Source organism: Schistocerca piceifrons, chromosome 6 (assembly GCF_021461385.2).
Source record: "Schistocerca piceifrons isolate TAMUIC-IGC-003096 chromosome 6, iqSchPice1.1, whole genome shotgun sequence".
NCBI classification, from domain to species: Eukaryota; Metazoa; Arthropoda; class Insecta; order Orthoptera; family Acrididae; genus Schistocerca; species Schistocerca piceifrons.
Genome location: NC_060143.1, coordinates 229783393 through 229806333, shown reverse-complemented (window position 1 = coordinate 229806333; position 22941 = coordinate 229783393). Strand labels below are relative to the sequence as shown.

The 22941-nt window shown below is 45.2% G+C and overlaps 1 protein-coding gene across 1 annotated transcript in view; it reads left to right on the top strand.

Annotated features, from left to right (window-relative positions):
- Positions 1 to 22170, top strand: part of LOC124802666 (guanine nucleotide exchange factor MSS4) — a 73474-nt gene extending 51304 nt beyond the window's left edge. Inside the window, exon 2 of the mRNA XM_047263577.1 lies at positions 21357 to 22170. Within this exon, the coding sequence (XP_047119533.1) occupies positions 21357 to 21611 (255 nt within the window). The 3' untranslated portion in view covers positions 21612 to 22170. The remainder of the gene's footprint in view (positions 1 to 21356) is intronic.
- Positions 22171 to 22941: the final 771 nt, after the last annotated feature.

The window sequence follows — 22941 nt, the reverse complement described above, 5'->3', positions numbered from 1 at the left end:
CATTAGGACTGATCTATTATAGAGTCCTAAGATCTGTCACCCCTATGGTTTTCTGGTGTCTTTTACATGCCATCGTTGCAGAGTTCCAGAGTGCACCATCTTCTACACCGATGGTTTTAAGACCATCGATAAGGTGGGATACACTTTCACGTCTCGTGCTGGCTTAGAAGACCATCTATTGCCAGGATCATGTAATGTGTTCACAGCAGAACTTCTAGCCATTCACAGAGCCCTCCTTTTTGTTTCTCAGGCCTCCCTCCACAGTGTTTTAATTTGTTCAGGTTCAATGAGCAGCCTGCAGGCTATCGACCGATTCTACTCTCGTCAGTCTTTGGTCTCTGCTATCCATAACCTCATCTCTGCCCTTGGCTGTGCTGCCTGCTCAGTTGTCTTTCTCTGGGTCCCAAGTCATGTGGGCATCCCAGGGAATGAACTGGCTGACTGTTTGGCTAGAGAAGCAGGTACCTACCCCCCATTTCCTTTCACAATTCCAACTGAGGATAAGCGGATCTACGTCAAATCTCTCTTTGCCCAGAAATGGAATGACATCTGGTGTTCTACTGCTCATAGTAATGCATTCACCACAATCAAGGAGTCTACTGCAATTTGGTGCTCTTCCTTCTGCTCAACTCAGGAGTAGTCCACTGTTTTATGCTGTCTATGCATTGCCCCAGAGGGTCCACAACTCTTTTGTGGATACGTGCGTAGCGAGTACGGGACCCCGAGCTAATGTGGCTCTCCTTCCTTTCTGGGCTGCATACCATCCTTTTCCGCATCCTTCCCCATCCCCCATCTTCGCCCCCCCCCCCCCCCCCTTTTCCCCGCCTCTTTCCTTCCCTTTCTCCCCCTCTGGGAGTATGTTTTGTGCCTACGTCCAGAGACGGACGCTCGAAAATGTAAAAAAATTCTTCGCTTTCTCTGCTTGCAAGTCTTTGTCCTTCCTTTGTCCTTCTCTTTTCCTTACCTCTTCTCCTTACCCTTTTCTCCGCTGTGGCGTTTGAGACCTCTCTTCTTTCCTTTCCCTTTCTTTGTTTTTCCCTTTCTCTTTTTTCCTCCCTGTGCGTGTCTGAAGGTCGACCCACGCATTTTCATGCGTAGCCAATGACGGGGTAACGCATAATTCCCCATCCCGGGTAGACAGGTAGGACACGTACGTACCCCCTGGTAACGGCCAGGTCCAGGGAGGGGTGATTACCCGAGCTGATACCTTCCGAAAGTGCCAATTGGTCCCTCAGTCTGTTTCTCGGGAGGTGTGACCTGAGGTGTGATCAATCACCTAAGGCGGGAGTGCCCTCCGAGAGGGCCCCCACAAGGAAGGAGCGTGCCATCGGAGACGCCAGTAATCATGAGGGATACTTCCGCAATGGTTTCCTCATCATCTACTATGTCTGCTCACAAGTGTAAGTTCAATGAGTCTCAGCCACGGACAGTTCTTCCATCATTGCCACAGTTCCTTGTTGTTTCTCGGTCTGACGAAGGTCAAGACTTCTCCACAGTCAACCCTTTCATTATTCAGAAGGGTGTCGACGCAATTGCAGGTCCTGTAAAGTCTTGTTCCCGATTACGAAATGGCACCTTGTTGTCAGAAACAGTCAGTGCCCTCCAGGCACAAAAATTGCTGCGTACTTCACTGCTACACACCTTTCCTGTCCGAGTGGAAGTGCACCACACTTTAAATTCCTCACGTGGGGTCGTTTATACACGCTCCCTCGACGGATTGTCCGCCGAGGAAATTCAACACTACCTGTCTGACCAGGGTGTAATGGCTGTTCATCGAGTCATGAAAAGGGTTGACACGAACATAGTTCCAATCCGTACTGTCTTCTTGACATTTGACAGAGTTCAACTCCCATCGAACATAAAAGCGGGCTGTGAGATAATTTCTGTTCACCCTTACATCCCAAACCCTACGCGTTGCTATCGGTGTCAGTGGTTCAGTCATACCAGCCAGTCCTGTTCCAATCCGGCCAATTGTGTTACATGTGGCAAGGATGCCCTTGAGGGTGCTTGTCCACCTCCATCCCCTCGTTGCATAAACTGTATGGGTGACCATGCTGCTTCCTCTAGAGATTGCCCCATTTTTAAAGACAAAAAGCTCATTCAGGAAATCAGAATCAAGGAAAAGGCGTCGACCTTTGCTGCTCGAAAATTATTCGCCTGTCGAAAGCCCACTGTGCCTCAGACAGGTAAATACAGCGCTGTCCTTGCCTCTTCTCGGCCAACAAAGGAGGCAGCCACGCGGACTTGTGATCTCACCTTTAGTGCCACGGTCGTGCCCGTTCAACCTCCCCACTGTCACCTGCTCACTCTATGGCTCACCCTTCATCGGGCTCTGCTAAATCTCGAGCCCAAAAGTCAGACACCCGGACTTCCAGAAAAGAGCCTACTCGTGAAGATTTTTTACGTACCCCAACTTCACAACCATCGGTTCCTCGTTCATCTAAACATCCTGTTTCCAAGAAGGCTAATAAGAAACCCAGTTTCTCTCCTTCCCGCCACGGCATGTCTCATCTACAGCACCAACTGGTGTAGCTGCCCTCGGCTGTCTTCTGTGTCGCCGAGGCGCACTGCTGGCAGCCGATCAACCGGCCGATTGCTGGTGGCAGGAGCTGCTCCCGCACAAACTATGGATCAGGATCTTCTGCCTTCGGCTGAATGCCGTTCCACGCTGTCGGTCGCAAGCTCTGAGCAGTCGTTGAGTTGAGGGCAACCTTGGTCACATTCTTCCATTTTCTGTCCACCCTATGTCCATTATCCATTGGAATATCCGCGGCATTCGAGCCAGTCGGGATGAATTGTTGATCCTCTTATGATCCTACTCGCCGATCATCATCTGTCTTCAGGAAACAAAGCTGCGTCCCCACAATCGCTTTGCTTTCCCCCATTTTCAGTCAGTCCGATTTGATCTCCCCTCTGTTGAAGGCACTCCAGCACATGGAGGACTCATGATTCTTCTCCATGATACTCTCCATTACCGCCCAATCCCCTTAAACACTTCCTTCCAAGCTGCTGCTGTCTGTCTTCCCCTTTCTGGATACACCTCCTCTCTTTGTACTGTATACATTCCATCGTCCACACAAATGGCACGAGCTGATCTCCTTCAACTTCTTGGTCAGCTTCCGCCCCCCTATTTGCTGGTTGGGGACTTCAATGCCCACCACCCACTTTGGGGATCTCCGCATCCTTGTCCGCTTGGCTCACTATTGATAGACGTCTTCCACAAAGCGGATCTTGTTTGCCTCAACACTGGGGACCCTACATTTTTGTCTGCCTCCACGACAAATTTCTCTCATTTGGACCTTTCGGTCAGTACTGTTCCGCTAGCTCAGCACTTCGAATGGTTCGCCCTTGCTGATACACACTTGAGTAACCACTTTCCATGTGTCCTTTGATTGCAGCCACAACTGCCATATATGCGCCCGAGACGCTGGAAGTTTGCCCAAGCCGATTGGACACTTTTTTCATCTCTAGCGACATTCAATGACCGTCACTTTCCTAGCATCGACGATGAGGTCACTCATATTACAGACGTTATTCTTTCAGCTGCAGAACGTTCAATTTCTAGCACCTCCGAATTGCCCCGATGCCCCCCAGTTCCTTGGTGGAACGAGGCATGCCGTGACGCAATACGTGAGCGGCGGCGTGCTCTTCGCGTTTTCAGACACCATCCTACATTGGCCAACTGTATCCGCTATAAACAGTTCCGTGCGCAATACCGTTGCGTCATCCGCAATAGCAAGAAGGCAAGCTGGGACTTCTTTACCAGCTCATTTAATACCTTCACTCCTTCCTCGGAAGTTTGGAGTCTGATTAGACGGTTATCTGGCGCGCCTAGTTTCTCCCCGGTCTCTGGGCTCACTGTCGCGCATGATACATTAGTGGACCCAGTCGCAATTTCTAACTCATTGGGTCAACACTTTGCTGAGATTTCGAGCTCTTCAAATTACCGGCCAGTGTTTCTCCCGAAGAAATGTGCAGTGGAAGTGCAACCTCTTGCTTTCTCCTCTCAAAATCGTGGAATCTATAATAGTGTTTTCTCCATGCAGGAACTCCAACATGCACTCTCTTCTTCTCGCTCTTCCGCCCAAGGACCGGACGGTATCCACATCGAAATGTTGCTGCATTTATCATACCATAGTCTGCGTTACCTCCTTCGCCTTAATAATCGAATTTGGACCGTCAGTACTTTCCCAGACGATGGCGGGAAGCTATCATCTTTCCTGTTCCGAAACCTGGAAAGGACAAACGTCTCCCCTCTAGCTATCGCCCCATTTCTCTCACGAGTAGTGTATGTAAGGTTTTGGAGCATATGGTGAATTGCCGTTTAGCCTGGTGGCTGGAGTTCCGCAGTCTTTTAACACCTGCCCAATGCGGTTTCCGAAAGCATCGTTCTGCAGTTGACCATCTTGTTGCTCTCTCCACGTATATCATGAACAATTTACTCCGGAAACGCCAAACAGTAGCAATATTTTTTGATCTGGAGAGAGCATACGATGCCTGTTGGAGGACAGGCATCCTCTGCACACTGTTCTCTTGGGGCTTTTGAGGTTAGCTGCCCCTTTTTCTTTGCGAATTTATGGCAGAGCGCACATTTAGAGTGCGGGTGAACACTACTCTCTCTCGTACTTTCTCCCAAGAAAATGGGGTACCCCAGGGCTCCGTGCTAAGTGTTGTACTGTTTGCCATTGCCATAAATCCAGTTATGGATTGTCTCCTTCCTGATGTCTCGGGCTCCCTCTTAGTGGACGATTTTGCGATCTACTACAGCTCTCAACGGACCAGCCTTCTTGAACGATGTCTTCAAGGATGTCTCGATCGCCTCCACTCTTGGAGCATCGAAACAGGCTTCCGCTTTTCTCCCAGTAAGACTGTTTGTGTTAATGTTTGGCGTCGTACGGAGTTTCTTCCGCCCTCCTTACATCTAGGACCTGTCAACCTTCCGTTTTCGGACGTCACTAAATTCTTGGGTCTTATGTTTGACAGAAAACTGTGCTGGTCCTCCCACGTTTCCTATCTCTAGGCTCGCTGTCTGCGATCCCTCAACACTCTCCATGTCCTGAATGGTACCTCCTGGGGAGCGGACCGAGTGGTCCTTCTCCGCCTCTATCGCACCTTAGTGTGCTCGAAATTGGACTATGGAAGCATAGTTTACTCCTCAGTTCGGCCGTCTATTCTTCGGCGTCTCGACTCTATCCACCACCGTGGATTACGTTTAGTGTCTGGAGCTTTTTACACCAGCCCTGTGGAAAGCCTGTATGCTGAGACTGCTGAACCTCCGCTATCCAATCGGCGAGCTGTCCTTCTGAGTCGTTATGCTAGCCATCTGTCTTCCATGCCTGCCAATCCGGCCCATGACATTTTTTTTTTTTGACGCCTCCTTGGATTTAGGGTATGCAGGCCGCCCTTCCTCCCTACTACCACCGGGAATCTGCTTCCGTCAACTGCTCCATTCTCTTTCCTTCCACTTTCCTAAAACTTTCTTGACAGCTTGGGGTACAGCACTGCCTTGGCTCCGGCCCCGGACCTGCCTGCTCCGTGACCTTTATCAGTTTCCCAAGGATGTCACCCCTTCATTTGTTTATCGTCGGGCATTTGGTGCTCTATGTGCACAAATGAAGGAAGCCACATTTATTTACACTGATGGCTCAAAAACATAGTTTGGTGTATGGAGTGCCTATATTGTTGACGACACCCCAACTCGATTTCGGCTTCCCGACCAGTGTTCGGTTTATACTGCGGAGCTTACGCTGTTCTCCAGGCTGTCCAATACATCCGTCGCCATCAACGGATACAGTATGTTATCTGTTCAGATTCTCTCAGCTCTCTCCTCCGTCTCCAAGCTCTCTACCCTGTTCACCCTCTGGTCCACCGGATTCAAGACTGCCTACACTTGCTCCACTTGGAGCTCTGGTCCACCGCATTCAAGACTGCCTACACTTGCTCCACTTGGAGAGCGTCTCTGTGGCGTTCCTCTGGATCCCAGGACACGTTTGTATCTGTGGAAATGAGGCGGCCAATATAGCGGCCAAGGCTACGGTCTCTCTTCTTCGGCCAGCTATTCACACGATTCCCTTCGCCGATCTATGGAGTGTTTTATGTCATCGTGTTCTTTTATGGCATGCACATTGGTCGACACTTCCCAATAATAAATTGCAGGACGTGAAAGCTCTTCCCTGTGCTTGGATCTCTTCCTCCCGAACGCGTCATCGGGAGGAGGTAATTTTAACTAGACTCCGGGTAGAGCACTGTCTTTTTAGCCATCGACATCTTTTAAGTGATGATCCTCCCCCACTCTGTCCCCACTGCTCTCAGCTGTGGATGGTAAGACACCTTATGCTTGAGTGCCCCTATTTTACTCCATTACGCGCCCGTCTACAGTTGTCGCCTGATATATCTTCCATTTTAGCAGATGACATGCGCTCAGTCGATCACGTTCTCGAGTTTATTAGTGCAAGTAAGATGATGTCAGCCATTTGAAGCTCTTTTTGGGGGCAACCAACCCCCTTCTATAGTGGTTTTTCAAGCTTTCCTTCTGGTTTTAGTTTCTCCAATTTTTTGAGTTTCGTTTCCCACATATTGTCCCCTTCTTTTGGCCCTCCATGCTAAGTATAGTCTTCTTGATTCCTTAAATTTAGTATTAGCAGATGACTCACGGATGGTTGAACTGGTCCTGAGTTTCCTCCGTGAAAGTGGTTTTCATTTCCGGATATAAGGTTTTACTTTACTCTTGGGGCAGGGGCAGGGTGGTTGTAGTTGCGACCTCTCTTCGTGTTTTCTTGGTCTAGGACCCCATGACCACTCCCCCATGGAATGACTGCCCAATTTTTCCAGCTTTTAGATTTGGTCTCAGCTTTTACGCTTTATTCTGTATGTGTTTTATTTTCATTATTTTATAATTTGACTCCCCTGACTGGATCCATCCACTTTTAGCAGACCCTCTTTCTTCTGTGACTAACTTCGGAATCATGGGACTGATGGCCTCGCTGTTTGGTCCCATAAATCCTCTCAGTTAATCAACCAATCAGTCATGAACAACCCCCTGCACCTGCCGTGCAGTTACTGGACAAAGATGATTTTGCTCCACGAGTGTCCTTTGCGCAGTGGTATGTACAGATGTGCACAACAGACTTCCACTTCCCAACCCTGATTTTGTTCACCAATGAGGTGACCTTCATGTGGAAGGGAAAGTTCAATCCACATAACACCCGTGTGTGGTTGGAGGAGAACCCACATGCAACAAGAGCCCGTGCAGCCCAGACAGTTTTCAGTTAATGCATGGATCGGCAATGTCAGGAAACACCTTGTCGGGCTGTACTTGTTGCTCTAACATTTGTCAGGTGCAACCTATCTCATCTTTCTTCAGCAAGTATTGCCCCAGCGATTCGAGGGGGCACACTTACACACTGCGATGTGTTCTGCCATATAGTTTCAGCATGATGGGTCCCCATCACATTGCAGTCTTAATGTGCATTGCCACCTGAATACGGTGTATTGTCAACATTGGATTGGCTGGGATGGTCCGGTGCATTGGCCAATGAGATTGCCAGACCTCACTTTCCTTGACTGCTTCCTCTGGGGGATACGTCAAGACAGTTGGGTTCAAAAGCCCCGTCAACAGTGCTGAGAACCTTGCGCACATTGTGGCAGCCGCTGGGGAAGTCGGAGACATGCCCTGTAGTTTCCAGGACATCACATCTTCCATGTGCCAGAGATGTGAGGCCTGCATCATGGTCGGAGGTCATAATTTCGAAAACCTTCTTTGATGATGATTGTTGTCTATTTTTGTTCTTATGTCTTGATTTCTGCTGTACGAGGCATAATAAACATGTTTTATCAACCTGTTTGTGTCCTTCCTTTCTTGGGTTTTGTGTAGTCCCTACTGTGCCAGGAAAGCATTTCCAACCATGCATTGCTATGTGGTTTTTCCATCCTATAGGCGTACTCCCTCTCGAAAGCTTGTAACTGCTGTGCTGGAACACCTTGTGGTATGAAACTGGGGAAGAAGCAACTTTTTTTAAAGTAACAGAATTCTTACTCATTTACGTGATTAAATTAAGATGGTGTAAATGTGAATAGCATTAAGCAGTATATTTATAATCCATTGTTAATGCTATGTACAAATTAAGTTCTTGTGATGTCTGTTGTCTCATTTTAATGTATACCTTGACTTGTTCCACATCTGTAAAGTTTTTCCTCCTTGATGGGCACTACGCAACACAATATAGGAATAAATTACATTACCTAAAACTGTTACAGTTTTGGCTGCTTGTATTGTGGGCCTATTTAGATTGACAATGGTATACCAGATTTGATACTTCATGGGATTTTGTTATAATAAAAGAACTTGTTTGAAAACGTCAGACTAGTGCCATTAGCATCCTCAGATTCTGATGAGAAAGTAGAAGACCTCTATGAAGAGTTTCAGAAATTGATAAATGAAAGCAAGTCCCGCATGTGCATGAGGAGTTTCAGGGCAAAATCAGCACAAAATCGAGGATTCTTCAGTGAGAAACTTCATTTGTGATAGGTCATACTTTAGTAGACTTTTCAAAGGGCAAAACATGTTAATCTGTATCAATTCTTTCAAAGGTAAGCAATTAAAAAAATGGACTATGCAAGGATCAAATGCAACTGAAAATGGAATGGCCTGTTTCTTTACACAAAAACAATTGTGAAAGATGTGATGGCTCACTTCAGAATTTCAAGTTATCAAAGACGAACAATTCACAAGATAGACAAGCTCATCAGGCAGAAAATCGAAAAGCTAAATTGTGAGAAGTTATTTTTAAAGAGTGCTGCCAGGCTTAATTTACCAACTTCTTAGCAGACTGATCTTTACTTTTACACTCCGCAAGCCATATTACGATGCAAAGTGGGCACCATCATTCGTAACAGTGCTCTTACAGTGTCAACAGCTCTTGTATCGCATGCCGATGTTGGTAACGACTTGCATGTTGAACAATAGGAACTGAATATGACAAGTTGTCAGTCTCGTGTCGAGAGGCAATGGGAGAGCTTGTTCGCAATTTCCTATGTTCACAAATAAAGTTAGCTGGTATGTTGTTTTACTGGGTTAACTTTTAACTACATTGTCACAATTTTTGGCAAAATCGAAAAGACGACATAAAAGTAGGTAAGTGCGACGGTGAATGTATATCTTGGGCTGTGCTACACATCAGTCTATTGTGGCAGTTATATTTTCGTGTGGAGATTTATTGGCTATGCCAACTGTCAACCACGCTGTCACATTTCAACCTTACCAAGGCTGCAGGCTTTGCAACAGATTAGTCTGTCATCACGTGTAGTTATTTTCAGTCACGAATAAAATATGAAAATCAGTAACCAACTGTAAAATTCATTATAACCAGAAAAATGAAAGTTATTCTGTTGCTCTCCATATTGAAAACAAATGTAATCAATTTGTATCTTCTGCTGAAAGAAACCTTTATATTCAGTGATTCTCATTGGCTACCATACACTATCATTTGACTGACTGTGACCAACATCAACGAATTGTGAACATCAGTACACAACACAAGAGCTGCCAACACCGTAAGTGCATTTCATACTTTAGTGTGATCATGATACCTCCACACTTTCTTGTTGCATTCGTGAATGGTGATTGGGAAGAACTGTTGGTATACCTCCATATGAGGACAGATTCCTTGTATGCTAGCATGATAGCCATTTTGCAGAATGGAAGAGGATAATATGTTTTGTAACTCTTTGGAACATAGGTCCTTGGAATATTAAGAGTAAACCTGTGTGATGATGTGCCGTGCCTCCCTTGCAGCATCTACATGAAGTTGGATGAGCATCTTCTTGACACTCGCTTGCTTGCTAAATCAACCCATGGATACATTTTCAACTATAATACGGATCTTCTGTCATTGCTATTAATTCTGCCTGGTTCTGGTTCCTGATGGAACAAACTGTAATCAAGTATTGGTGTTGTCGGCTACATCTTTCATAAATGAATTACACGAATGTAAAATATTCCTTCATTAAATCAACCTGCCTTTTCTGTAATTATTGTGGTGTTTCTGAAATCAGTCAATAGGGGCTCTTTCTGCCTATATATGCAGTGTGTTTAATTTAGGTTGATCAAATGACAGTTCCTTCACTAATTGTCAACCTGGAGCAAGTTTTCTTTCATTTTGCTAAAATTTTGTGGAGTTGGTCTCTCTACGTACAAGAGCAATCAGCAAACAATGTTCTTGAGCTTCCAGTGTTATCCAACAGATCATACATGTAAATCACGGATGGCAATGACTGTACAACTCTCTTGGGGCTTGCCCAAAATTACTCTCACAGCCAAAGAGTTCTCCTCATTAAGAATTACTTGCTGAGTTCTGTATGCTTGGAAGCCTTCAATCATTTCCCGAAGTTAGTCTGATATTCTGCAAGCTCTGTTTTGTTCACTCGACCTTCTGGAGTCAAGGAACATAATCTGCTGTGATCTCTAAACAATTTTGTTGCTTGTGGGTTTCATTTCTTGAAGTAAAGACTAGTACTCAATAAAAATTATTTTGAGATCAAGACTAACTATTGCAGTGCAATAAATTCTTCTATGATCACGATTTACCATTGGCATCAAGTCTCATAAAAGAAAACAAATGAGTGTTTCGCAAGATTAGTATTTGCGAAGTCATTATTGAGTCCTACAGAGGAGATTTAAACATGTTCTATAGTTCCAAAACAGTAATATTGGCCTTTTGGCCTGTAGTTATGCTCTTGTCAGATGATCATCCTGGAAAATAAACTGACGGAGGCCTTTTTTCAGTTGTTTGAAGTGCCTCACTTCTCAAATGACCTACAGTAAACTGCTGTTAGGTGAGGAAGTTGTTTTGCATAATTTATATAAAACTTACAGGTGTCCCATGAACTCCCATTGTCTTTTCTCCATTTAGCAATTTTAGTTGATTTTCTGTTCTGTAACCCCTTGTTATTATCATTTTGATATTTATGATGTTATTGCAAAGACAAACCATAATACAAGACATCTAATTTCAGAAGACTTAATTTAGTATTTTGACTTTCCTCATGTTCTGTTTCAGTAACAGGGTGATCACTGACTGACTGTATAGTGACTTTGACATATTTACTAACTTTACATACTTACACATTGTGTTTCTGGAAGACATCATCTAACCATTGCAGTGTCTCCCATGTTAAGTTTTCCTCCACCTACATCTGCTCATAAAATCATATTGAGTTGAAGTCTGAACTGATCACACTTATACTCTCTGTCAGGAGACTAAACTAGACCTGAATGTGTGGCAATAAGGTGGAAACAGTCCATATATGCAAGTTGGAGAGGATTTGGCTTTTGAAAGACATTACTAGAATGTTTTCTCCTGAGGGGAAAAAACAAGACATTCAAATTCCCTTGTTGAATTGCTATGAGATTACGAGGTGCGGCTAGAAAAAAACCGAACTGATGCTGGAAAAAACATTTATTTACAATTATTTACAATTTCATGTTATCTCCTTCAATGTACTCTCCTCCTCGGTGTCTACACCGCTCCATACGAATTTTCCACTGTTCATAGCAATGCTGCAGATCATTTTCGGTAAGTCCATACATTACTACCGTCGCTTTTTCTTTTACTGTTTCAACAGTCTCAAATCTAGTTCCTTTCAAAGCTGACTTGACTTTAGGGAAAAGAAAAAAGTCACAGGGGGCCAAATCAGGTGAGTAGGGTGGATGATCTAAGATGGGAATGTTGTGTTTTTCCAAAAACGTCTTCACTGACAACGCTCTGTGAGCTGGGGCATTGTCTTGGTGAAGGATCCATGACTTTTTTCTCCACAAATCGTTCCGTTTTCTCCGTACTCGCTCACGTAGGGTAGCCAGGATGCTAATGTAGTAATGCTGATTCACTGTTTATCCCTCTGGTACCCAATCAATGTGCACAATCCCTTTGATGTCAAAAAAAAAAAACAATCATCATTGCCTTGAATTTCGATTTTGACATTCGTGCTTTTTTTTGTTGTGGAGAACCAGGAGTTTTCCAATGCATTGATTGGCGTTTAGTTTTGGGATCGTAAGTAAAAAACCACGATTCATCGCAAGTAATAACATTTTGTAAGAAGGTGGGATCACTTTCAATGTTTTCCAGGATGTCAGAACAAATCATTCTTCGGCGTTCCTTCTGTTCAGTTGTGAGACACTTTGGAACCATTTTTGAACACACTTTGTTCATGTTGAAACTTTCATGAAGAATCTGCCTAACACTTTCCTTGTCAACTCCTGTTAACTCAGACACTGCTCTGATTGTTAAACGGTGATCTTGTCGAACAAGTTTACCGATTTTTTTTTTTTCAATTTTTGCATCAGTTTTTGCTGACAATGGTCTGCCAGTGCGAGTGTCATCACTGGTGTCTTCGCGGCCATCTTTAAATCGTTTAAACCACTCAAACACTTGTGTTCGCAATAAACAATCATCGCCGTACACGTGTTGTAACATTACAAACATTTCACTTGCAGATTTTCCTAGTTTGAAACAAAATTTGATGTTAACACGCTGTTCTTTCTGTACACTCAACATTTTCCGACGCACAGACAAAACGTCAACTACTTAAAACAGACGCCACGGGCAGACTGAGTGCAGGAGGCAGATGAAACTCGAGCAGTAGGCGGAGCGAGAGTCACGTGACAGGCCACACGACTTTCAGCATTATTGCATTCGTTTTATTGTTTCACCAGTACTAGTCCGGTTTTTTTCTAGCCACACCTCGTATGTCCCAAATTACTACCAGAAGTAACCTGAAGCATTGTTAATGCTTATCCAGGTCATGACACAGTGACGCCAGTTTGAAAGGAAAAAAGAAAAAAAAGTATTCCTTCTGCAGAAACCAGGAGAACTAATTCTGTTACATCATAAACATTCCTCAACATAACTTGTTCCTACCGTATGGCTGTCATCTTGAGACTAAATAAGAAAAAGGAAAATGTCACAGCAAAATCTGCTAAGTTTCAAACTTCACTCTACAAAAAACATAAAACAGTGTCATACCCAACATGTGCTGCATACACTGACACTAGTATGAGATGGTGCTCTTGTCTGTAAGTAAGGTCTTTATTGTTAATGGGACATTAAATCCTAATCTTTATTCCTTACTTTTTTGTCTTACTGTGACTTTGGTAAACTGAGAATTCTTAATGGGACTATTGGAAAAAGGAGTGGCAAGAGATCAGTACAATTTGTTATATATTATTGTAAGCTCTGCTGGATTAACTTCGCCAACACTCAACAAAAATGCCACCTTCCAACCTAACATAGATCTTAGGCTTCGCTACAGGTCAGTATGTCACCGCACCTAAGATCTCGTATCCATATTTGTTGGCTTCACCAACTTGCCACCAGACTGTCACCTTCCTGCCTCACCTAGACCTTGGATAACATTACACTTCAGTGTTACCACACAGTCTACATTCTAGAAACTAATATAGACACCCAAGAAATATTGTCAATGTTCTTTTCGCTTACTGTCTGTACGCATGTGAAATCACATTTCACATAATTGGGGTACAGGATGGGACCTAATGTTGGTAGGTTCAGTTAATCTGCTACATTCATGCTCAGTGTCACAGAAAATAGATCTTGGATTTTTGTGGATTATAATATAGTTCATTCCTGCTCATTGTACTAGACTCAATGTTCAGTAACCATCCCAAGAGTTATATCAGGGAAGAGGCCTGGTCTGAGTTAGGCTCATGATTATTAACAGAATATCTGATGATATCCAGAGTGTGCATGCACAGCGAAGTGAAGGGGAAGAAAGCAATATGTAGAGAGACTGGTTTGTCCACTAAAATGAGTGAAGTATTCCTATGAAGGCAGGTAGATGGAGGTACGTCTCACCTGTGCCGGCATACATGAATGTCAGTTCTAATAAAGCGGTGGTAATGCAGATCTATAAAAAAGAAAGTTAACATAGCTTCCAATGTAATTAATACCTATTGATTGTATAAGAGTACAGAGGCATCTGCCTTAGGTCTCCTGCTCGGATATCTAACCTGTCATTCTGTTTCCATGGACCAATTTCGACTGTACTGCCTTGGCCTGCTAGAACTATGACTAAGAAATCTGGTGTTGCTCATTGTGGGCCTAAGTGACTGCTCAAGCATCCATATCACTTGATGAAGAAAACAACAATTGTTGAGCAAAGGAAGATTTGAGAACTGAAAACAGTAATGTAAATCTTGAAATGTTAGAACCAGACTGATTTATCTTAGCTTTCTGGCTATTGGTGATCAGTACAAAAGTCTGATGGACCTCTTTCGAAATGCACTGCTCATTGATATGCCTCTTGTTGCCCATCATAGTTGGTTTACTTGGCCAGTTACTTCCGTACTCCTTTTGCTGCCACAGTTTCCCAGGTTTCATTACTATATTTAAAGCTGAATGCTTCCTATGTAGCCAATAAAGCTATCATCAAATCCCTTCCGTTTTCATGTCATTACAAAATTCTTCCATTTTGGTTGTTCACTTTCAGCTACCATAGGTGGGAAATGAATTGAAAAATTTTGTAACAAGGGTATGCTAGTACCTACCAATGCTATTCTGACTTTCCTTAATACACAGCATAGCTATTTACTTGCAGTCTTAAGGATTTGCTTCTGATTCAAAACTTTGAACTTAGAAGTAGTTGAGCAGTTTGTTCAGATTGAGAGGATAATTTGTTCAGCTGGTCAGATTTCATCTGGTTTGTAATTATCTGTCTGAATTAAATCACCTTTACTTGGTTAATTCTGTATGGAACAAATCATCATCGTCATCATCTGTGTATCAAATTTCCAAAACTGAGAATGGTGGGGTATGGCAGATAAATTTGAAAATGTAAAGCCATAGAGTAACAGTAGATTTCAGAGCTTTTAGAGCAGTTGTTTTAGAAAGTAAAAAATAGGAAAAACTTATTAAACATTACATTGCCTGGCGGAAGAAGTATTTCTCTGTTTCAGCAGGCATAATAAATTACTAAGCTTGCATAGTTTTGTACTGCTGCACAATGTTCATAGAGATGTGCACCACATTGTTTCCACGTGTACAGCAGTAATTATTCTTGTTTTTCTTTGTGTTGTCGCATGATAGAGCAGTCTCAACATGACACAATATTAGAGTGCATGATCATACTCAAAAAAATTTTATGCAGTAGAGTGCGCCCCCCCCCCTACACACACACACACACACACACACACACACACACACACACACACACACACCCCAGGGGATCCACAACTCTTTTGTGGATACGTGTGTAGCGAGCACGGGACCCCGAGCTAATGTGGCCTTCCTTCTTTTCCGGGCTGCATACCCCCCCTTTCCGTATCCTTCCCCATCCCCATCTTCGCCCCCCCCCCCCCTCACCTCTGGCTCTTTCCTTCCCTTTCTCCCCCTCTGGGAGTATGGTTTGTGCCTACGTCCGGAGACGGACGCTTGTAAATGTACCGCACTCTTCGCCTTCCTTGCTTGTATGTCTTCATCTTTCTTCGTCCTTCTCTTTTCCTTACCTCTTCTCTTTACCTCTTCTCTTTACCCTTTTCTCCGCTGCGGCGTTTGAGACCTCTCTTCTTTCCTTTCCCTGTCTCTTTCTTCCTCCCTGTGCGTGTCTGAAGGCCGACCCACGCACTTCCATGCGTAGCCGGTGACGGGGTAACGCGTAATTCCCCGCCCCGGGTAGACAGGTAGGACCCGTACGTACCCCCTGGTAACGGCCAGGCCCAGGGAGGGCTGGTTACCCGAGCTGATACCTTCCGAAAGTGCCGATTGGTCCCTCCGTCCGTTTGTCGGGAGGTGTGACCTGAGGTGTGAACAATCACCTAAGGCGGGTGTGCCCTCGGTGAGGGCCCCCACAAGGAAGGAGCGCGCCATCGGAGACGCCGGTAATCATGGGGGATTCTTCCGCAATGGTTTCCTCACCTTCCACTATGTCTGCTCACAAACGTAAGTTCACTGAGTCTCAGCCACAGACGGTTCTTCCATCGTTGCCACAGTTCCTTGTTGTTTCTCGGTCTGACGAAGGTCACGACTTTTCCACGGTCAACCCTTTCATTATTTAGAAAGGTGTCAACGCAATTGCGGGTGCTGTAAAGTCTTGTTCCAGATTACGGAATGGCACCCTGTTGTTGGAAACACACAGTGCCCTCCAGGCTCAAAAATTGCTGCGTACTTCTCTGCTCCACACCTTCCCTGTCCGGGTGGAACCGCACCGTACCTTAAATTCCTCGCGTGGAGTCGTTTATACACGCTCCCTCGATGGATTGTCTGATGAAGAAATTCAGCACTACCTGTCTGACCAGGGCGTCACAGCTGTTCATCGGGCTATGAAAAGGGTTGACTCGAACATCATTCCAACCCGCACTGTCTTCTTGACATTTGACAAAGTTCAACTCCCATCAAAAATCAAAGCAGGCTATGAGATAATTTCTGTTCGCCCTTATGTCCCAAACCCTACGCGTTGCTATCAATGTCAGCGGTTCAATCACACCAGCCAGTCCTGTTCCAATCCGACCAAATGTGTTACGTGTGGCAAGGATGCCCATGAGGGTGCTTGTCCACCTCCATCCCCTCGCTGCATCAACTGCATGGGTGACCACGCTGCTTCCTCTCGAGATTGTCCCGTTTTTAAGGACGAAAAGCTCATCCAGGAAATTAGAGTAAAGGAAAAGGTGTCGACCTTTGCTGCTCGCAAATTATTCGCCAGTCGACAGCCCACCGTGCCTCAGAAAGGAAAATACAGCACTGTCCTTGCTTCTCCTCGGCCAACAAAGGAGGCGGCCACGCAGACTTGCGACCTCACCTTTAGTTCCACGGTCGTCAGATCGGCCAGCACAAAGATCGCCCGTTCAACCTCACCACTTTCGCCTGCCCACTCAATGGCTCACCCTTCGTCGGGTTCTGCTAAATCTCGAGCCCAAAAGTCAGACGCCAAGTCTTCGAAAAAAGAGCATTCTCGTGAAGAGTTTTTACGTACCGCAACTTCACAACCATCGGTTCCTCCTTCATCTAAACATCATACTTCCAAGAAGGCTACGAAGAAACACAGTTCCTCTCCTTCTCCGCCAAGGCGTGTCCCATCTACAGCACCACCTGGCGGAAATCGCCCTCGGCCGTCTTCTGTGTCGCCAAGGCGCACTGCTGGTGGCCGGTCAACTGGCCGATCGTTGGTGTCTGGAGCTGCTCCTGACCAACTTATGGATCAGGATCTTCTGCCTTCGACTGAATGCCATTCCATGCTGTCGGTCGCAAGCTCTGAGCAGTCGTTGAGTTGACAGCACCCTTGGTCACGTTCCTCCATTTTCTGTTCACCCTATGTCCATTATCCACTGGAATATCCGCGGCATTCGAGCCAATCGGGATGAATTGTCGATCCTCTTACGATCCTACTCGCCGGTCATCTTCTGTCTTCAGGAAACAAAGCTGCGTCCCCATGACCGCTTTGTTCTCCCTCATTTTCAGTCCGTTCGATATGACCTCCCCTCTGTTGAAGGCACTCCAGCCCATGGAGGACTCATGATTCTGCTCCACGATACTCTCCATTATCACCAAATCCCTTTAAACAGTTCCTTCCAAGCTGTCGCCGTCCGTCTTTCCCTTTCTGGATACACGTTCTCTCTTTGTACGGTATACATTCCATCGTCCACACCAATGGCATGAGCTGATCTCCTTCATCTTCTTGGTCAGCTTCCACCCCCCTATTTGCTGGTTGGGGACTTCAATGCCCACCACCCGCTTTGGGGATCTCCACATCCTTGTCCACGTGGCACACTATTGCTAGACGTCCTCCACCAAGCGGATCTAGTCTGCCTCAACACTGGGGTCCCCACATTTTTGTCTGCCTCCACGACAAATTTATCTCATTTGGACCTTGCGGTCGGTACTGTTCTGCTAGCTCGGCGCTTCGAATGGTTCGCCCTTGATGATACACACTCGAGTGACCACTTTCCATGTGTTCTTAGACTGCAGCCTCAACTGCCATACATGTGCTCGCGACGCTGGAAGTTTGCCCAAGCCGATTGGACACTTTTTTCGTCTCTAGCGACATTCGATGACCGTCGCTTTCCCAGCGTCGACGATGAGGTCACACATATTACCGACGTTATTCTCACAGCTGCGGAATGTTCAATACCACGCACCTCCGAATTGCCCCGGCGCCCCCCAGTTCCTTGGTGGAACGAGGCATGCCGTGACGCAATACGTGAGCGGCGACGTGCTCTTCGCATTTTCCGTCACCATCCAACTTTGGCAAACTGTATCCGATATAAGCAGCTCCATGCGCGATGCCGTCGCGTCATCCGCGATAGCAAGAAGGCAAGCTGGAAATTCTTTATTAGCTCATTTAACACCTTCACTCCCTCCTCGGAAGTTTGGAGTCGGCTTCGACGGTTCTCAGGCGCGCCTAGTTCCTCCCCGGTCTCTGGGCTCACTGTCGCGCATGATACCTTAGTGGACCCCGTCGCAATTTCTAACTCATTGGGTCAGCACTTTGCTGAGATTTCGAGCTCTTCAAATTACCCGCCAGCGTTTCTCCCGAAGAAACGTGCAGCGGAAGTGCGACATCTTGCTTTCTCCTCTCAAAATCGCGAAAGCTACAATACTGTTTTCTCCATGCGGGACCTCCAACATGCCCTCTCTTCTTCTCGCTCCTCCGCCCCAGGACCGGATGGTATCCATGTCCAAATGTTGCTGCATTTATCAACCCATAGCCTGCGTTACCTCCTTCGCCTTTACAATCGAATTTGGACCGACAGTACCTTTCCCAGGCGATGGCGGGAAGCTATTGTCGTTCCCGTTCCGAAACCTGGAAAGGAAAGTGTCTGTAAGGTTTTAGAGCGTATGGTGAATTACCGTTTAGCTTGGTGGCTGGAATCCCGCAGTCTTTTAACACCTGCCCAATGCGGATTCCGAAAGCATCGTTCTGCAGTTGACCATCTTGTTGCTCTCTCCACTTACATCATGAACAATTTTCTCCGGAAACGCCAAACGGTAGCAATATTTTTTGATCTGGAGAGAGCATACGATACCTGTTGGAGGACAGGCATCCTCCGCACACTGTTCTCTTGGGGCTTTCGAGGCCGGCTGCCCCTTTTTCTTCGCGAATTTATGGCAGAGCGCACATTTAGGGTGCGGGTGAACACTACTCTCTCCCGTACTTTCTCCCAAGAAAACGGGGTACCCCAGGGCTCCGTGCTGAGTGTTGTACTGTTTGCCATCGCCATTAATCCAATTATGGATTGTCTCCTTCCTGATGTCTTGGGCTCCCTCTTTGTGGACGATTTTGCGATCTTCTACAGCTCTCAACGGACCAGCCTGCTTGAAAGACGTCTTCAAGGATGTCTCGATCTCCTCCACTCGTGGAGCATCGAAACCGGCTTCCGTTTCTCACCCAGTAAGACCGTTTGTGTTAATTTTTGGCGACGTAAGGAGTTTCTTCCGCCCTCCTTACATCTAGGTCCTGTCAACCTTCCGTTTTCCGACGTCGCTAAATTCTTGGGTCTTATGTTTGACAGAAAACTGTGCTGGTCCTCCCACGTTTCCTATCTTTCGGCTCGCTGTCTGCGTTCCCTTAACACCCTCCGTGTCCTGAAGGGTACCTCCTGGGGAGCGGACCGAGTGGTCCTTCTCCGCCTCTATCGCGCCTTAGTGCACTCGAAATTGGATTATGGAAGCATAGTCTACTCCTCTGCTCGGCCGTCTATTCTTCGGCGTCTCGACTCTATCCACCACCGTGGATTACGTTTAGTGTCTGGAGCTTTTTACACCAGCCCTGTGGAAAGCCTTTATGCTGAGACTGCTGAACCTCCGCTGTCCAATCGGCGGGCAGTCCTTCTGAGTCGTTATGCTAGCCATCTGTCTTCCATGCCTGCTAATCCAGCCCATGACCTTTTTTTCGACACCTCCTTTGATGTCGGGTATGCAGGCCGCTCCTCCTCCCTACTACCCCCGGGAGTCCGCTTCCGTCAACTGCTCCATTCTCTCTCCTTCCGCTTTCCTAAAACCTTCTTGACAACTTGTGGTACAGCACCGCCTTAGCTCCGTCCCCGCATCGACTTGCTCAGAGACCTATGTCAATTTCCCAAGGATGGTACCCCTACACTTGTCTACCGTCGGGCATTTGCTGCTCTATGTGCATAAATGACGGAAGCCACATTTATTTACACCGACGGCTCGAAAACATCGTTAGGTGTAGGGAGTGCCTATATTGTTGGCGACACCCCAAATCACTTTCGGCTTCCCGACCAGTGTTCGGTTTATACTGCGGAGCTTTACGCTGTTCTCCAGGCTGTCCACTACATCCGCCGCCATCAGCGGATACAGTACATAATCTGCTCAGATTCTCTCAGCTCTCTCCTAAGTCTCCAAGCTCTTTACCCTGTGCACCCGCTGGTCCACCGGATTCAGGACTGTCTGTGCTTGCTCCACCTGGGGGGCGTCTCGGTGGCGTTCCTCTGGCTCCCGGGTCACGCTGGTATCTGTGGGAATGAGGCGGCCGATATAGCGGCCAAGGCTGCAGTCTCTCTTCCTCGGCCAGCTATTCAGTCTCTTCCGTTTACCGATCTACGGAGCGGTTTATGTCGCCAAGTTGCTCATTTATGGCATGCGCATTGGTCAACACTTCCTCACAATAAATTGCAGGAAGTGAAAGCCCTTCCTTGTGCTTGGACCTCTTCCTCCCGAACGCTTCGTCGGGAGGAGGTAATTTTAGCTAGACTCCGGATAGGGCACTGTCTTTTTAGCCATCGACATCTTTTAAGCGGTGATCCTCCCCCACTCTGTCCCCACTGCTCTCAGCTGTGGACGGTCAGACACCTTTTAATTGAATGCCCCTATTTTAATCCGTTACGCTCCCGTCTACAGCTATCGCCTGATCTATCGTTGATTTTAGCAGATGACACGCGCTCAGCTGACCGCGTTCTACAGTTTATTAGTGACAGTGAAATGACGTCAGTCATTTGATTTTTTTTTTTTTTTTTTTTTTTTTTTTTTTTTTTTTTTTTTTTTTTTTTTTTTTTTTTGGGGGGGGGGGGGCAACCAACCCCTTTCTATAGGGGATTTTTAAGCATTCCTTCTGCCTTTAGTTTCTCAAATTTTATGACTTTGTTCCCCTTGCTGCTGATTTTAAATTTCGTTTTTTTCCTGTTTCCTACGTCACGGGCTGGGCGCTAATGACCATAGAAGTTTTGCGCCCTAAAACCACAAAAAAAAAAAAAAAAAAAAACACACACACACACACACACACACACAGAATTTAGTGAGAGAGATTATTTGAATTCATTGTAACATATGACAGTCGTAGAAAAATACCTAATTGTGCTCAGTTGCTGTTTTCATTTGAACACTTGTCCACAGTTCCCGTTGCCCCACATGAAGCAGAAATCGGAAGTGCCGAGTAACCCTGAAGAAGAAGTGATAAAGGACTACTGGGTTGTTGAAGATATGTATTCATTTGAAAATGTGGGATTCTCAAATACAGTTTCTGGCGTCAAGTACTTGGCGTGTGCTGACTGCGAAGTGGGCCCTATTGGTTGGTACGACATTGCAGCACGCACCAGCTACGTAGCACTTTCACGTGTGTTACATGGCAATATCTCTGGCAACATCTAGTGCATATCAGTTATATTTTTTATGTCTGCTGGTGCACTCTGGTCTATGCAGTCCATTTAGTTTTTTGCAACAATATGCCAGGCACCATTCTGTGTCTTCCTTCTTGTTATTTCTTTCATTGTAATAGCAGGTGCATACTCTGAGAAAATGTTAATCATTCTCTCTCTTCAGTGAACTTCATAGCCTGTTACTTATTAAATGTATTGTGCAAAATACAGGTTTATACTTTCATTAGAATACAGTTTTGGTTCACATATCAGCTACCACAGACTGCACAAATGTGTGAGGTTTTTTGTGATAGTTTCTATGGAAACCGTTAATTGTGTGTCATGTATTGTGTATAAGTTCTGTCAGTATCATTTGGTGCTTCCAGACATAGAAGTTTCATTTCACTCTAGAGGAAGTAGTGGCAACAGAGATTGAGTTTGAGACATGAAATTTTCCAAAGTTTGAGCTGTAATTTCTATTGTAAGATAAGGTTAACTTGTGTAAGACATTGTGGGCATGTGAAATGTAAACAGACTGATCTAATACATTAACCTGTTGACTGCTTGAGTTATTATTTGTTTTCATTTTTACAGCTGCTGAAATACTTAGTAATATTTTATTAAAATATTCATAACAGTAAAGCTCAAAGTCTAATTTGCTTTAAAAATTTTATTATCCATTATTTGCTTGATTGTGATGGCGAAAGTTCATATTTTGTGATCCACCGGCAAAGGGTTCTGCATCAGTGCCGTTGGACTGCACCTATATTTGCTTGTCACAGAAGTAAATGGTAATGTAAAGCTAATGTAAAATGTTATAAAAACCATATTGATTTACATTATTCTCAAATCCTGCACAATTTTGCACACAGAACGTATACTAGAGTAAAATATGAAATAATTGAATAAAATCTTAGATGCTGCATTTCCATAACTTCAGGGCTAATATCTTACTGTTCATCAATTACATGTGTGTTTTTTCTGTAAATTAATGTTCGTTATAATGCTGTCTCAGGTTGGTCTGATAACATAGATGTTGCTTTCATGTATGTTATTAGTGAAACATGGTTTACTTGAAGTTTTTGGTTGTTATAAATATTATCCAGTGTGTTTTACGTTTCTCACACTTATAAGCAGTATGCTTATTGTGCATGGTAGAAACACTGCCAATGTGAAATTAATTTTTGTTTTTCCGCACTGCTGTCAGTCATCATTCATTTTCAGAGATTTTAAGAGTTTTATGTTGGAAAATTAGAATCCTGAGGTTATTACTGAGTTTATTACTGTTGTGATATTATTGCCGAAGATTATGCATGCATTTTTGATAATTAATGCACATTGCC